Raw genomic sequence first — 13,481 nt, forward strand, 5'->3', positions numbered from 1 at the left:
TTCCATTTGTGCACTTCTAGCACCCTCTAGTGGCTAGTTTATTAGTGCAATTTAATTTTCATTAGGGATGTTTTGGCCTTCTATGTTTAAAATCTATGCTAATTGTCAGATGAAGGGGAACCTAATTTGCTTGTGAAGCGATCAATGTGTGCTTGCATTAGCAAGTAAGTGCCTCAATATTTTTTTTTATGAGCGATTGTAGGTGGTTTATATGCATTGCTTTTATTGTGCTTTTTTTTAGTATGAGCTTTTTTTTTTTTTTTTAACAATATTGTGATCCCTTTTCAATATTGCCAACCCCCCACAATATCGTGATAATTATCGTATCATTATCTTCATATCGTAATACCGTATCGTGATGTTTGGATATTGTTACATCCCTAATGAGCAGTAGAGTATGTAAAACAGTTCATTCTAAAACTATTCGAATTTCACATATTTAGAATTAATTCAGCAATTATTTAACAGAATAAATGACAATAATCAAAAGTAATTCAATGAGATAAATATATTTTAAATGCGTGTTAATTACAACAAATATGACTAAATAATGAAAAACTTTTTAAGGTTTTGTATACATGGGTCTTAAAAAGAAGTACACTTACTCTACATTACATAAAGAATGTCATTTAATTTTACAAAGTGGACTAGAAAAATAAACATTTAAATCAACTCTACTCCAACAAGGAGATTTGGCTTCCACGAGTCGTCATCGAGCCACTAATGACGCAACGTAGTCTCTTAAGTGTGTCCATCCGTTTTCTAAATAGCAACGGCTGTACGTCTGCTTCAGCCTCCATTGTTGGCAAACAATTCATACAGTGAACTCGACAAATGTATTGTGTCTTATCAGCAGTTTGCGTGTGTGTGTGTGTGTGTGGGGGTGGGGGTGTGTGTGTGTGAGCGCCTTCAGTATTTGGCCTGCTTCCAATGGGGTGAAAAGTGAAGATTCTGGTGATTCTTTATCATGACGGTCTTCCTGTTGCTCTGCTTCATGCCGTACAGCAACGCCGCGCCAGCGTCTGTCAAAGACTGGTGGGAGGACAACGGAGGGGAGTTAGTTAGGGAGGGAGGATTCCAGCAGGAAGTATTCCAGCACCAAGGAACAATAGCTGGAAGTACTCTAGTTTCAACAGGAAATACTGAAGAATTCCACAAGAAAGTATGTTAGCAGGAAGTGTTGCAGTCTTTCAAGTATTTGGAAGTATTTTAGTCAAAATTATACAAGACAACTGAGTATTTTTAACGTGAAAAACTGAAGTATTCTACTTGTTAAGTCTCATTTTTAAACAGGAAGTAGACTAGAACAGGAAGTGCTCTAAACAGGAAGTACCCTAGTGCTATCCAAACAGGAAGTACAGAGCATCACATGTCCTAGATAGTCACAAATTCAAGGTTTGCTACCTTTGCTAAATTCTGTACCAAAAATTTTAATGGTCTTGTGTAATAAATAATAATGCTCTCAGCATTATTATTTTTGAAGGAATGAGTTTGATAACCCTGTTCCGGATGTTTTGATGTCATTTACCTGCGAGTCAGAGACGGCAGATTTTTTCTGGAAAAGGAAAAGAAATTTGAGATGGTTTTGCCATACCAGAAGATATGGAGGACCAAAATTGCCAACATTAAAAATAAATAACGAAATTAATTAATTAAAAACAAATATAAACAAAATCTAATTAAAAATACAAATATATACCGGTACATATAAATGAAATTAAAAAACTACCAAAAAATTTAAATAAATATAAAAATGAATATATAAATAGAATTCAATATCAATCAATCAATAAAAACACTGCACTCACGTTTATTTATTTCATGCTGCAGACGTACTGTCAGGATGTTATTCAAATGAGGGGGCGGTCTCAAGCGTGAGCATAGCATTTGTATTTGTTTATTATTTAACTCTATTTATTTTATATATTTAGTTTTTGTATTTAATTCCACATTTATTTTTGTTTATTTATTCATTCATTTATTTATTTTTAATTTTGGCAGTTTTGGTCCTCTGTCGAAGGAATGTGACATAGTAAACATGACAACAAACAGCAACCAAACAGACCCTCGTGAAGCTCAAGATATTGTTGTATATCGGCTCCATGGTGACGACCCATTCCTTGTACGTCTGTCTGTCCTCTGCGCTGCGGTTGTGCTCTCTGAAGACAGACAATCAGACGTCGCCACTTGAGTAAAACAGAGCCCCCCCCCCTCCCCCCAACCCGGATACTCACATCACTCGCTCGATGAGCTTCATCTGCTGCTCGCTCTCCCGCCGGGCGTCCAGGAAGCGACCTCGCACGGCCAGAGCGGCGCTGGCCTGCGACGAGTTGAGCTGGATGATGGGCAGGGATAGAGAGGACAGCGCCACCAAGCTGAGGAGGAGGAAAGCACATTTGATTTGAAAAGTAACTGAGTTAATTTACTGATGACTTGATTTTAAAAGTAATTTGACACAAATATATGACATCACCTGTCATGAGTGACATTCCGGGTCATGGTGAAGACTCGTAGCATCATCTGTCCGTTTTTCTGCATGTATCGGAGCTGCAGCTGGACAGACACGGTGCTGCAGGACAGGGCCGATGTCACTGGAAGCAATATTAGGTTAGGAAAATCAGATTTTTGTTTTGTTTGTTTGTTTTACCAAATCAAAGATGGCAGTATGGATTGAGAAACAAAATGTACTATGAAAAGATTTAATAATTCAAAGCTGGCAGTAGACAAAAATTTTAATTGCTTGGAAATCAGTTTAAAATAAACATTTTAACTCATTTACTTCCAATAACGTATAAATACGTTTTTTAATGCTCTAACGGTCCCAAATACGTATTTATACGTTTTTTTGCTGTTGTTTTTTTTTATGCTAGAGCATACAGAAGGCTTTGATGCAGCCTCTCAACTGCAAAAAACAGTTGCAGAAATGGTAGTTATTACACAAACGGCCAGCAGGTGGCAGTAGAGCAAAGGAGATCAACCAGGGCCATGTAGAAAAAAAGCTCAATTACTTACAACTTTAAATAGATTTGTGAAAACTTATGAAACTTAGCTCTCTTCTAATGCTAGTTGCTGCAAAACGGAAACAGATAGAAATACTTTTTTTTTTCCTGATGAAAGAAGAGACTTTAATCTTTCCTTTGATAGGTTCCATGCTTTTATAGCAATAGAGCACAATAGTCTGTGGGCCTTGAAAAATCAGTCAAAATCCAGTAAAACAGCCGGGAGCGAACGGGCCTGCTTCTGTGAAAATGGCTGGGAGTGAATGAGTTAAAAGGAGCACCAAGTATTATTTAACATATTTTCCACATTCAAACTAATTTTACACAGTTAAATAATTGGGGTGTGTTCCAAAACTTGTTTTGAATCCATACAGTTGATTTTTATTTGCCTTGACAGCTGCCATCATCACTTTTTTTCTTAGTAACAAAACCAGTTTTGCCACTCCAAGTATAGCACATACTACTCATTTGTTCTTTCCATGATCACATTTATGAGTTTACGCACCATCAGTTTGTTGTTGCGTGATGTTTACATTTCCTGTCTTTCGGGACGCGAATTCCAAAACGATTATTACTTAACTGCTGACGCAATCGGCTTCTCTTACCTTCTGGCTCGTTGGCCACAAACTGGAAGGTGATCTCTTCTTCTGGGTGCACGTTTCCCACCTTTCGGACCGCTTTGTGTCCTGCCTCTTTCTCTCCTCTCATTCGCCTGTTGCACGTCAGTGAAACACATTGAAGTTGAAAATGTGATGAGACGGGAAAAATAAAATAATAAAAATAATCGAGTGATTACATGGTTTTGGGCAGAAGCAACGTGACGGTGCACTTGGTGGCTATCGTGTTGTTCTCAATGATCTGCTCAAACTCCGATTGGAGCATGCGGGGATTTGCGATCACCACCTGATAGACAAGAAGACGACACACAGCTGGGGTTGTAAAAAAAGTGATCAGATTGGATACAAACAATAATAATATAATGAGAGTCAATCACTTTTCCTCCTGTGCGATCAGCGAGTCTTCCCAGCTCGTCCAGCCTGCAGTCGGTTCCCTCTATAGAGAGCACTGATACGGTCACGCTAGTAAAAGACACAAAAATCACTTGTCATTATTTCATTTATTGCATCTCACTTCAAAGCAACATTTTTTTTAATGAATTAAAAAAAAATAACATTGATTGATGTTATCGTAAAAGTATACTTGTCTTCAGCAGTAGCAAAGTGAATAGCAGTAGCTAATATTCAGTAGTAGCTACTAGCTAAGTAGCCACTAGCTCGATAGCTAGCTAGCTAGCTAGATAGATAGATAGATAGATAGATAGATAGATACTTTCTTCAGTGTTTTTGAATTGCAAGTACTTTTAGCAAACCAGAGTAAGAGCAATTTCTGGAGAAATTGCGTGGGAATGCTGAAAGCTGAATGCTAACATTTGAATGCATGTGGAATGCTTATGAATGTAAATTGGAAGTATTATGTGGGAGTTGTTATGCGGCAAAAAAAGTGTGGAGAATAAAAATCACAATAACATATGACACACAATTACCCCTGATTGGCAGCATCTTCGCCCAATTCTTGGTAGAAGATGGTGGACGACAGGAGCGTGCGAGCGTCGTTGTCCTCCACCTCCAGATTCCCTAACGTCGTGTTGGCCTTCCCGTCTGTACAGATGATCACCTTTTTCAGAGATGAAGTTAATGTCATTTGTTGGATTTGATGGAAAGTGTCAATTTGGTGTGGAAGATGGGCACCTTGGAGCCTGGGTGTCTGGAGGCCATCGTGATGGCGACCAGAGCTGCTGGGCCCAGTGCTGTGGTGCCCACTGCAGACAATCTTCAGAGGGAAAACATAATAAGCATCGCAATAACGTCAAATGAGAGAAATGAAATTATGTAGAAATTGTGTGTGAATGCCAAAAAGTATTCTGTGGGATTAATTGAAATAATGAGTGAGGAAAACATAACATGTCAGAAAAACTATGAGAATAATAATAATAATAATAAAAAAAGTTTTTGTGCCATTTCCTTTTATCATAAGCTAATGTAAAAAAAGTTGATTATTTTCAGAGAAAGGGAATATATATATATATATATATATGTATTTTTTGATATTATTTTAATAGCTACAAAACTCGGCGCGCTGAAAGATGACCCGCCAGGCTTCACATTGGGGGAATTTCCCTTTTAGGGATAAATCACATAATAGGAAGCCGAGTCTGAATTACTGGCTCGTCAGCATTCACAAACAAGGTCAACGACTGTACATGATGTTCCTCGTACCCCGTGACTTGGTCTTCCAGAAAATTCTTGGTATATGACAATGGAGGCGGACTTGACAAAGCAGACGCGGCCATTTTTAGTTTGTCACTGTCCACCAGTTCGTCTCCACTCAGGACACATGATGGGAAATCTCCGTATCCGTGTACTGTCACCTGGAGGAAAAACAATAGAATCAAATTCTCAACAAACAGTCGTTAAAAATGAATCCAAATGTATTATTACATTATTATTAGTCATTCTACCATTAGAGGGAGCCAAAGTGGCAGACTTTTAGAATTACTCAACTAAAGAGTTTCTAGATTTTAGTTGTACCTCATAGTTGAAGGTGATGAGCCCGACGGGTGTGTCAGGCTGCCGTCTGATCAACTTTTGTACGCTTAATAAAACAGCTTCCTGGACAAACTGGAATGAACATAATAAATAAATAATAATAAAAAAAAATCCACAAATGTGCTGTTAAACTTGCATTCCACTGTACAGATACCACAACAGGGTGTCCAAACTTGGCTCGCGGGCTATTTGCATCCCGTTATGCATTTTTTAATGGCCCATGCCCTAAAAATAACATTTGTACAGGCCTGCAAAGCTATTACAAAAAAAATTATAAAATACAATTGTGATCATTTTTCAAAATAACTAAATATAACTGCTTGATGGATTAGGTGTGATTTTGAACACCAGCACTCTACAATGCCAATCTTACCTCCAGGCGCGATCTGTGTATAAATTTCTCCCCCGCCAACACCTTAACAAGACAAGAACCTGATCACAACCTGTGCTGTAAAGGTAAAAGTCGTCCTTTCCGACGTGTTGCGTACCTGAGAGGTGATGCTCATGGAGGCCGAGATGTCGATGCAGAAGATGAGCAGAGGCTGGGAAGCGCTCAAGAGTTTTTCGGCGGGACTCAGCACGAACAGGCCGTGCTGCAAACCGGCACTTGGGGCGCTGCTCCGCTCAGGCGACTCACAGAAGTAACACTCGTTTGTCTGCAGCTAAAGACGATAACATTCAAGAAATATTGTACGTTCCATAGCTGCATTGTTTAAAGGTTGGAGTAAAGGATCCTCAAAATTTAAGAGTATTAAAATTCAGGAGTTCCACTGTTTCTAACTTTCAAAATTTACATTCAGGTCAATGAGACATTCAACAAGTTACCCATCTTTTCCACATACCCCAAATTTCACACATTTCACTAAAAAAGTTCCAAATCTAAGAGACATTTTACATACGTACCTCCTTCCACATTTTTCGACAGATTCAAACAATTTCAACATCAAGTTTCATATTCTACATTTGAAAATTTTCACATTTGTATTCCTACAGAAGTTTCTGTAGTTAAATATGTTTATTATGGAAAAAATATAGTTTGTAATTCAGTGGCGTTCAACTGTGGCTGTAGCTAATATTCAGTAGTAGCTAAATAGTGGCTAAGTAGCTACTAGCTAAGTAGCTACTAGCTAAGTAGCTACTAGCTCGATAGCTAGATAGATACAGTAGCTAGCTAGCTAGATAGATACAGTAGCTAGTAGGGGTGTTAAAAAAAATCGATTCGGCGATATATCGCGATACTACATCGCGCGATTCTCGAATCGATTCAATAATCGGCAGAATCGATTTTTTTTTTCTTTTTTTTTTTTTAGGATTCACACCTTGAGCATGGAAGAATGTTATATGAACGGAACATTAAGCCTTAATATTTTATTTTAATGCTGTTCAAACATGAAACAGATTACAACCTCTATAAGACTGAAATTTCAGATAAATAAATAATAAATTTTCATATAAATCTTACACTCTACAAGCTTACTGATTAGTATTTTCTAAATTTGAATGAAAAAAATCTCAACAATCGACTTATAAATTCGTATCGGGATTAATCGGTATCGAATCGAATCGTGACCTGTGAATCGTGATACGAATCGAATCGTCAGGTACTAGGCAATTCACACCCCTAGTAGCTAGCTAGCTACAATAGATAGATAGATAGATAGATAGATAGATAGATAGATACTGTGTATTCACCTTTTGCTAGTTGCTTTGTGTTCACGTAAACAGGGCCAGATTTCACACTTTAGTAAGTTAATTTGTGAGTAAACTGAGACACGATCATTATTATTTCAGTAGAAATGCACTTTTTGTGACATTTTATGTGGTTTTTGTTATGTAAAAATTGGTGTCAATAAAGGTTCAGCGGTATGGTAGCTATGCCCTTAGATAAAAGGGAAACACTAATTAAGTTTTGCCTACCAGGTTGTCATAAGTGCAGTCCAGCACAGATCCACATTGGGAGCAGGAAGTGTGTTTTCCTTGTGTGTGCTGCACTGGAAAAACCACAAGCATCGTCATTGTAAGCGGGTAAGACAAAAACAATGACGATGAAAGTTGACTGACCTTTCTCTGAGAGCAGCTTTCCCAAGCTGACAAGGATCACGTTGGGATTTCCCGGCAGAGGCCCACTATCTTCTGTGGATGCTGTGGACCAGAGATGGGAAATAATACTTGCTAGACCAGAAAACTATGACAACTATGTTTTTTTGTTTTTGTTTTGTTTTTTGTTTTAATTAAATGCAGGGAGTAAAATCATACCAGAAAAATATTCTTAGTACAATAAAGTAGTTGAACTTGTTGCTTGCAAGGTTATGCGACATTTGCAATCTTGTGACAGGTGATGAAGCAATAGTGATCTGTACCTGGAGGTGGCGCAGCCGGAGGCGGGCCCAGGAGAGTTTTTTCAGTGGCAGAAGATGTGGGCAGGATCACCAGATACTCCGGCATGTTCCTCACAAAGGATGGACGAGGTGGGAGACGAGGAGCTGAGGCTGCGGGAAGTCATTTGCTTCAAATTAGGCCGTTGTTATAGCACCAGTAGACATTTTTACCATGACGTCACAAGTACTTTCGATCCGATTTCACCACTAGTAAACAAACCCTTCTGTCATGTGTCCTCAGTAATTTGCATGCTTTTTTGTTGTTGTTGTTGTTGTTTGCTTACGTATCACCTGTCCAGGCGCATTTCCATTGAGCCCTCCTGGTAAATTCGGCGCCCCGTCTGCGTGCCACGACGACTGTGAATCTACATCGTCGTGAGACGGCTGGCTGCTTCCTGCAGGTCTCAGGTGGGGTGGAAGTAAAGCTGTGGGAAAGCCACATTTAATTTAATTTTATACATTATATTTATTTTAATTTTTTTCCAAAAACATTTTTTATTTTTGTATTATATTTTTACTTTTATTTATTTATAGATATAAATATTGTTTTTACTACCATTTATATTTATTTTTTGCATTTAATTTTTGAATTATATTTTTATATCTGTTTTTAGTCATTCATTTTTTTAATTCATTCATTTATTTATTTAAAATTTTGGCAGTTTTGGCCCTCCATAGTGGGCCAAGTTGTGGCGTGAAGAAATGTTACATATCGAAACATATCAGGAGGTGACAGACAAATAATTATTGTCTGACTGCATGTATGCAGCTGTCATTGTCATCATGCGCCAGACTTCATGACCTGTTATGTGTCAGTTTCGGTACTGATGTAACAAGTGTCTGTTTACGAGACGTGATGTTCGTGATGTCAACCTTTAATCCTTTAGGTGATTTCTGGACCTATGTGATGTCATTTTTTAGTCCTTTACGATTCACTGTCTGTGGGTGCAGTCTGACAATTGTGTGTGGTTTGCCGGATTATTGTCCAACTGTCTTGTGTACAGCGTCTCTGAGTTTCTGCCTCTCGATGTGAATAAATGGAGAAAATCTTATTTGTGTCTGCATTTGGGATCCAAACCTTTCAGTACACAACAGTCATGAACGGCATGCAGGCCTGATTACTTCTTTAAATTCTCATTCGTCATTCTTACCGATGATGTTTTGCCACAGTACCTGTCCGTCGGGTGGGCGTCAACTGCTTGGGAGATTTTTGCTCGAGGTCGACATTGTCATAGAAGACCGACTTGGAACCTGTCCGCCCCTGCCGCTTGCTCTTATCCGGCAGCTCGCCGACCTTGGACTGGCCCGCCTTGACCTCCGCGGGCGGAGGAGGGGGCGCTGTGAGAGGACGGGCCCAGCTGACGGGAGGTAGAAGCGCTGCGAGGAATGCAAATAGGAGCGATTACGCCTTTGTGTTCCTTTCAAGCCGTCGAGCCCGCATGACTCACTCGGAAGGCTTTTAGCCGGCTTATCTCCAAGAAAACATTTGTTATGAAAGGACGACAGAAAAGGTTGTTCCACTCAACTGTTGCGTCACACGTCATGAACAAACAAACATGGCCTTACTACCTGTGAAAGATTTTAATAACAGACGCGGGAGTAGTTACAGGTTGTTAGTCTGATATCGTAATTGCCTTTTTTGTTTGTGTACATTTAAAGAAAACAAACAAACAAAAAAACATTTGAACAAAGTCCAGTTGCCTCGGTTCATTTTTTTGTGGATGATTACCGCGACTTGGTTGACAGAAATCAACTACAAACTTAAAGAGAACACAAAAGAGTCTCAATTGATACCCTAGCTAAATGGATGACTCAAAATTTGCTTGATTTCAAGGATTTTCGTTTAACTCAATTTTACTCCAGACATGAAATTTTGTGGATATGTCTATCATAACAGGACACACGAAAAATTCTCATGATCCCCGTTGCCTGGAGTTCAAAAGGATGGCGGCCATTTTGATTTGCAGCAGCCATTTTGGGTCAATTTCGCGACTTGGGCCGCTTCTGCTTGTTGTGATCATCAGTCACAGTGTCATGACTCGGGTCATGCAGGGTAATGTTTGGGTCTTGACTCATGTCTGGGGTCACGCCAAGGTTAAGTTTGAGTTCATGACCGTGAGGTCAAGTGTCTGTTTTGTACCGATGTAACAAGTGGCTCATCTGGTTTCAACTGGAAAGACGCTATGTGATGTTATGTCAGGATCTATGTGATGTCAATCTTTAATCCTTTACTTAGCCACAACCAATCAGATCGATTCACTGTCTGTAGTAGCAGTCTGAGAATTGTGTGTGTTTGCCGGATTATTGCTTTCTGTGCAACTCTCTTTGTCTCTCATCTAGTCAAGTTTGTTCCACGCCTCTCGATTTGTGTCTGCGCTTGCTTTAGGATCCAACCTCAGCACACAACACACAGCCCAAGTACCGTTCCGATTGAATTTGAAACCAGGAATGCACAGACTTCCCGAATGTCATTCTTGTCTGCTAGCTTAAACCAAAAATATCCCAACATTTTGTGTCTGCTATCACGGAAACACGTCAGAGTCGGGGGGACGTTCACAAGTACGCAACTGTTCCACACAGTTTACAAAGAGAGTAGCGTTTTTAGGAAGTTACTTGGCAAGTTCACAAGACCATATCCTTTTAGTCTTTTTGATATTGTGTAACAGCTTTATACTACTACGATAGAATTTGCTCAAATGAGCTCCAATCGGAAGCAGATTTACGAAACAAGATGGCCACAGATGTTTGTTTTCTTGTGGGCATGACGTCAAAGTGTGATGATCATTTTTTTCGATGAATCACCACAAAACAGGGTGGTGCTGTTTTGTAGCTTTAAGTAAACTAGACTAGAAAATGATTAATCGACATTTATAAAACTGGCAAAAGATCAAGAGAAACGAAATGACTCATTTGTTTTGGTCAGTCGTGTCACGGGAGAGCTCGAACCTACCGCAGCAAACTTGCGTCGAGAGGCGGGGCACACCCAGCCAATCACAGGGCGCATTTAATGTACTTGAGTCAGGATGATTATAAAATAAAATTGCCGCTTGATCTGAAGCAGGGTTATTATAGTTATGGAATTTTCATTTTTTCTAGTTTTTATGTTGTTTTGAGCTTCTTTTTTTATTTTTTATTTTGTTTGTTTTAATTAGTTTTAAGGGTGGTTCTGTTAGTTTTTATTAGTTTTAGTTTTTTTAATGCTTAGTTTTAGTTAGTTTCAATATTAGTTTTATTTTATTTTGAATGTTTATTACTTACTGTACAATATTAAGGGATACTTTACTTACTTAGCTATTTTTGGCAGTCAAATATTAATATTTTGCCGATAATAAATTTGATATTTTCATTATTTTTTTTCGTAAAATTAGTAGCTTTGCACCTTGCTGTCGACTGTAAAATGACATCACAAGGGCTCAGGTAACCAATCACAGCTGAGCTTGTGAATGTCACATGACCAAACCTAGAAAACAATGTGAGCTGTGATTGGTTACCTGAGCCCTTGTGATGTCATTTTCAGTCGACAGCAAGTTGCAAAATGTGTTTTAAAAGGTACTAATTGTATGTGAAAAATAATGAAAGTATCAAATCAATTATAGACAAAATATTAACTTTTAATTGCTATAATGGGCTAAATGGAGTATCCCTTTAATATAATAATAAACCCGATGGTAAAATTAAGTAAGTAACACATTTCCCATCTATTGTTGCATTTTGGCTGAGATAAAAGCAGCTGAGCCAAACCATTGGAGCCAAAAGTCAAGCAGGTAAATTTGTCGCCTCGGCGCGAATGTCATCTGAAGGTGCTTTTCTATTGGCTGCTGCAAGATGACATCACTTCTGTGTGACATACTTTCAAACACCTTTATTCCGGTGAATATCGAAATAAACATAACTTAAAATCATATTTAAAATCAACCCCAAAGACATACAGTAATCATAGTTTTAGTTAGCTTTGTAAACATAAATTGCAGTTTCAGTTAGTTTTGTTTTTTATCTCATTCACTGCCTTTGACAAGTATACTTGTCAATTGTATTTTTTAGAGCGGTGCTAAATGGGGGCAAATCTGAGCATGCTCCACTGTAAATATTAAACTTGGAAACAACTTTACTGATGCCCAACCACCGGTAGATGACATCATTGCCCCATTTTATACGAAATAAACAGTTTCAGAGTCCATAGGAGAAATGGCTGTATTTTGGCAAACCTACATTTTTCTACTGTCAATTCTAAAAGAACGGGACAGGGCAAAAAGTAGGGAGTCTATTCTGGTATTTGGTAGATTCGGCTGCGATTGGTTGGCAACCAGTCCAGGGTGTCCCCTGCCTACTGCCCAGAGCCAGCTGAGATAGGCGCCAGCAGCCCCCGCGACCCTTGTGAGGAATAAGCGGTCAAGAAAATTGATGGATGGATGGTAGATTCGGTTAATATATAATTATTGAATGTAATATCACGTGAGTATTGACAATTTTAAAATTTTCTAAAATGACTGGCAGTGAATGAAAAGGCATTTTTGCTTTTATATTATTTTGTTAATGAAATTGTTTTTTTGAATTTTAGTTTAGTTTTTTTTTTTTTTTTTTTTTAACTCAACCTTCATCTGAATCAGATACATATTTTTTATTTATTTTTTTACAATTTTTGTTTTATGCAAAAGTTTTACATATAGGGAAAAAAAATATTTCACCCGAAAACCCAGCTTGCACGCTTGCTTGAGCATCCCCAATTTCAAATCCCACCTGAGCGTTTGAAGACCTGTTGGTTGTCCTTTGGCGGTGGAGGAACATAGACAAAATCACAAGCAAATTCCATCGTGATCGAGCAGGCCTGCAAAATGACAAAAAAAAAAAAAATCATCAGAAAAGCTGACTAGTAACTTCGCATTGACTTGAAGCCGACGTCAAGCCCGCGAAACGAAACGTGCGCGTGTAATACTTACTCATGGAGCGAGAAGCAAGCAATGTGGTCGCAGACATGGACGCTTACGAGCCTTTTCAAAGTGTTGCGGCGCCAGCAGGTGACGTCTTGTTATCCATGATGTGATTGTCAGCCATCTCAACGGACCGGTTGGGCGGCGCGCGCGCTCGTCAATCGCCAGCGGTCGGAGGTTTCTGCAAAAAGAAACTGCACATGGGGCCTGTCGATCATAGGTGATCAATCAGTCAACTATTTGTGAATGGAAATGCAAGGGTGGAATGGGGAAGTCAAGATTCTTAAAAAAATAAAAAATAAAAATAAAAATAAAAAAAAATAAGCAACATGTACAGTATCTTGTAATTAAGATTCGGTTTGCATGGGGAGATTCAAACGGAAAATTTTTGCAATGTTTTTATAGTGTTCTAAATAGTTTTTAAAAGAAATCTCATTTACTAAAATTTGAGTAACAGAATTAACAGTAATCATAATAACAGAAAATGTCATAGTAATAATTTGAAAAGCAACATAAATAGACATAAATAGAATCAACCATAATAAAATAATAGAACATGCAATAATAATA

At 38.4% G+C, this 13,481-nt stretch overlaps 1 protein-coding gene across 1 annotated transcript; it reads right to left on the reverse strand.

Annotated features, from left to right (window-relative positions):
• Positions 1-493: 493 nt before the first annotated feature.
• On the reverse strand, positions 494-13,018 carry LOC144005625 (circularly permutated Ras protein 1). Its single transcript, XM_077503977.1, has 21 exons — positions 12,921-13,018; positions 12,721-12,808; positions 9,157-9,360; positions 8,268-8,408; positions 7,966-8,094; positions 7,667-7,747; positions 7,523-7,596; positions 6,094-6,267; positions 5,979-6,020; positions 5,588-5,677; positions 5,276-5,427; positions 4,748-4,829; positions 4,543-4,673; positions 3,994-4,078; positions 3,796-3,902; positions 3,605-3,711; positions 2,474-2,591; positions 2,235-2,375; positions 2,066-2,159; positions 1,529-1,555; positions 494-1,032 (listed from the first exon to the last, which is right to left on the reverse strand). Exons 2-21 carry the CDS (start codon positions 12,791-12,793, stop codon positions 910-912), a joined length of 2,175 nt encoding a protein of 724 aa, XP_077360103.1. The 5' UTR covers positions 12,794-12,808; positions 12,921-13,018; the 3' UTR covers positions 494-909.
• Positions 13,019-13,481: the final 463 nt, after the last annotated feature.

The sequence above is a fragment of the Festucalex cinctus genome, chromosome 17, assembly GCF_051991245.1.
Source record: "Festucalex cinctus isolate MCC-2025b chromosome 17, RoL_Fcin_1.0, whole genome shotgun sequence".
In the NCBI taxonomy this organism is placed as follows: domain Eukaryota; kingdom Metazoa; phylum Chordata; class Actinopteri; order Syngnathiformes; family Syngnathidae; genus Festucalex; species Festucalex cinctus.

Excerpts from the sequence above, each read along its gene's own strand:
- LOC144005625 (XM_077503977.1), bottom strand. The coding sequence starts at position 12,793 with ATGGAATTTGCTTGTGATTTTGTCTATGTTCCTCCACCGCCAAAGGAC. Across the intron at positions 9,361-12,720 it reads ACAGGTCTTCAAACGCTCAG|CGCTTCTACCTCCCGTCAGC; the intron begins GTGGGATTTGAA and ends CATTCCTCGCAG. Across the intron at positions 1,556-2,065 it reads ATATCTTGAGCTTCACGAGG|AAAAAATCTGCCGTCTCTGA; the intron begins GTCTGTTTGGTT and ends TTCCTTTTCCAG.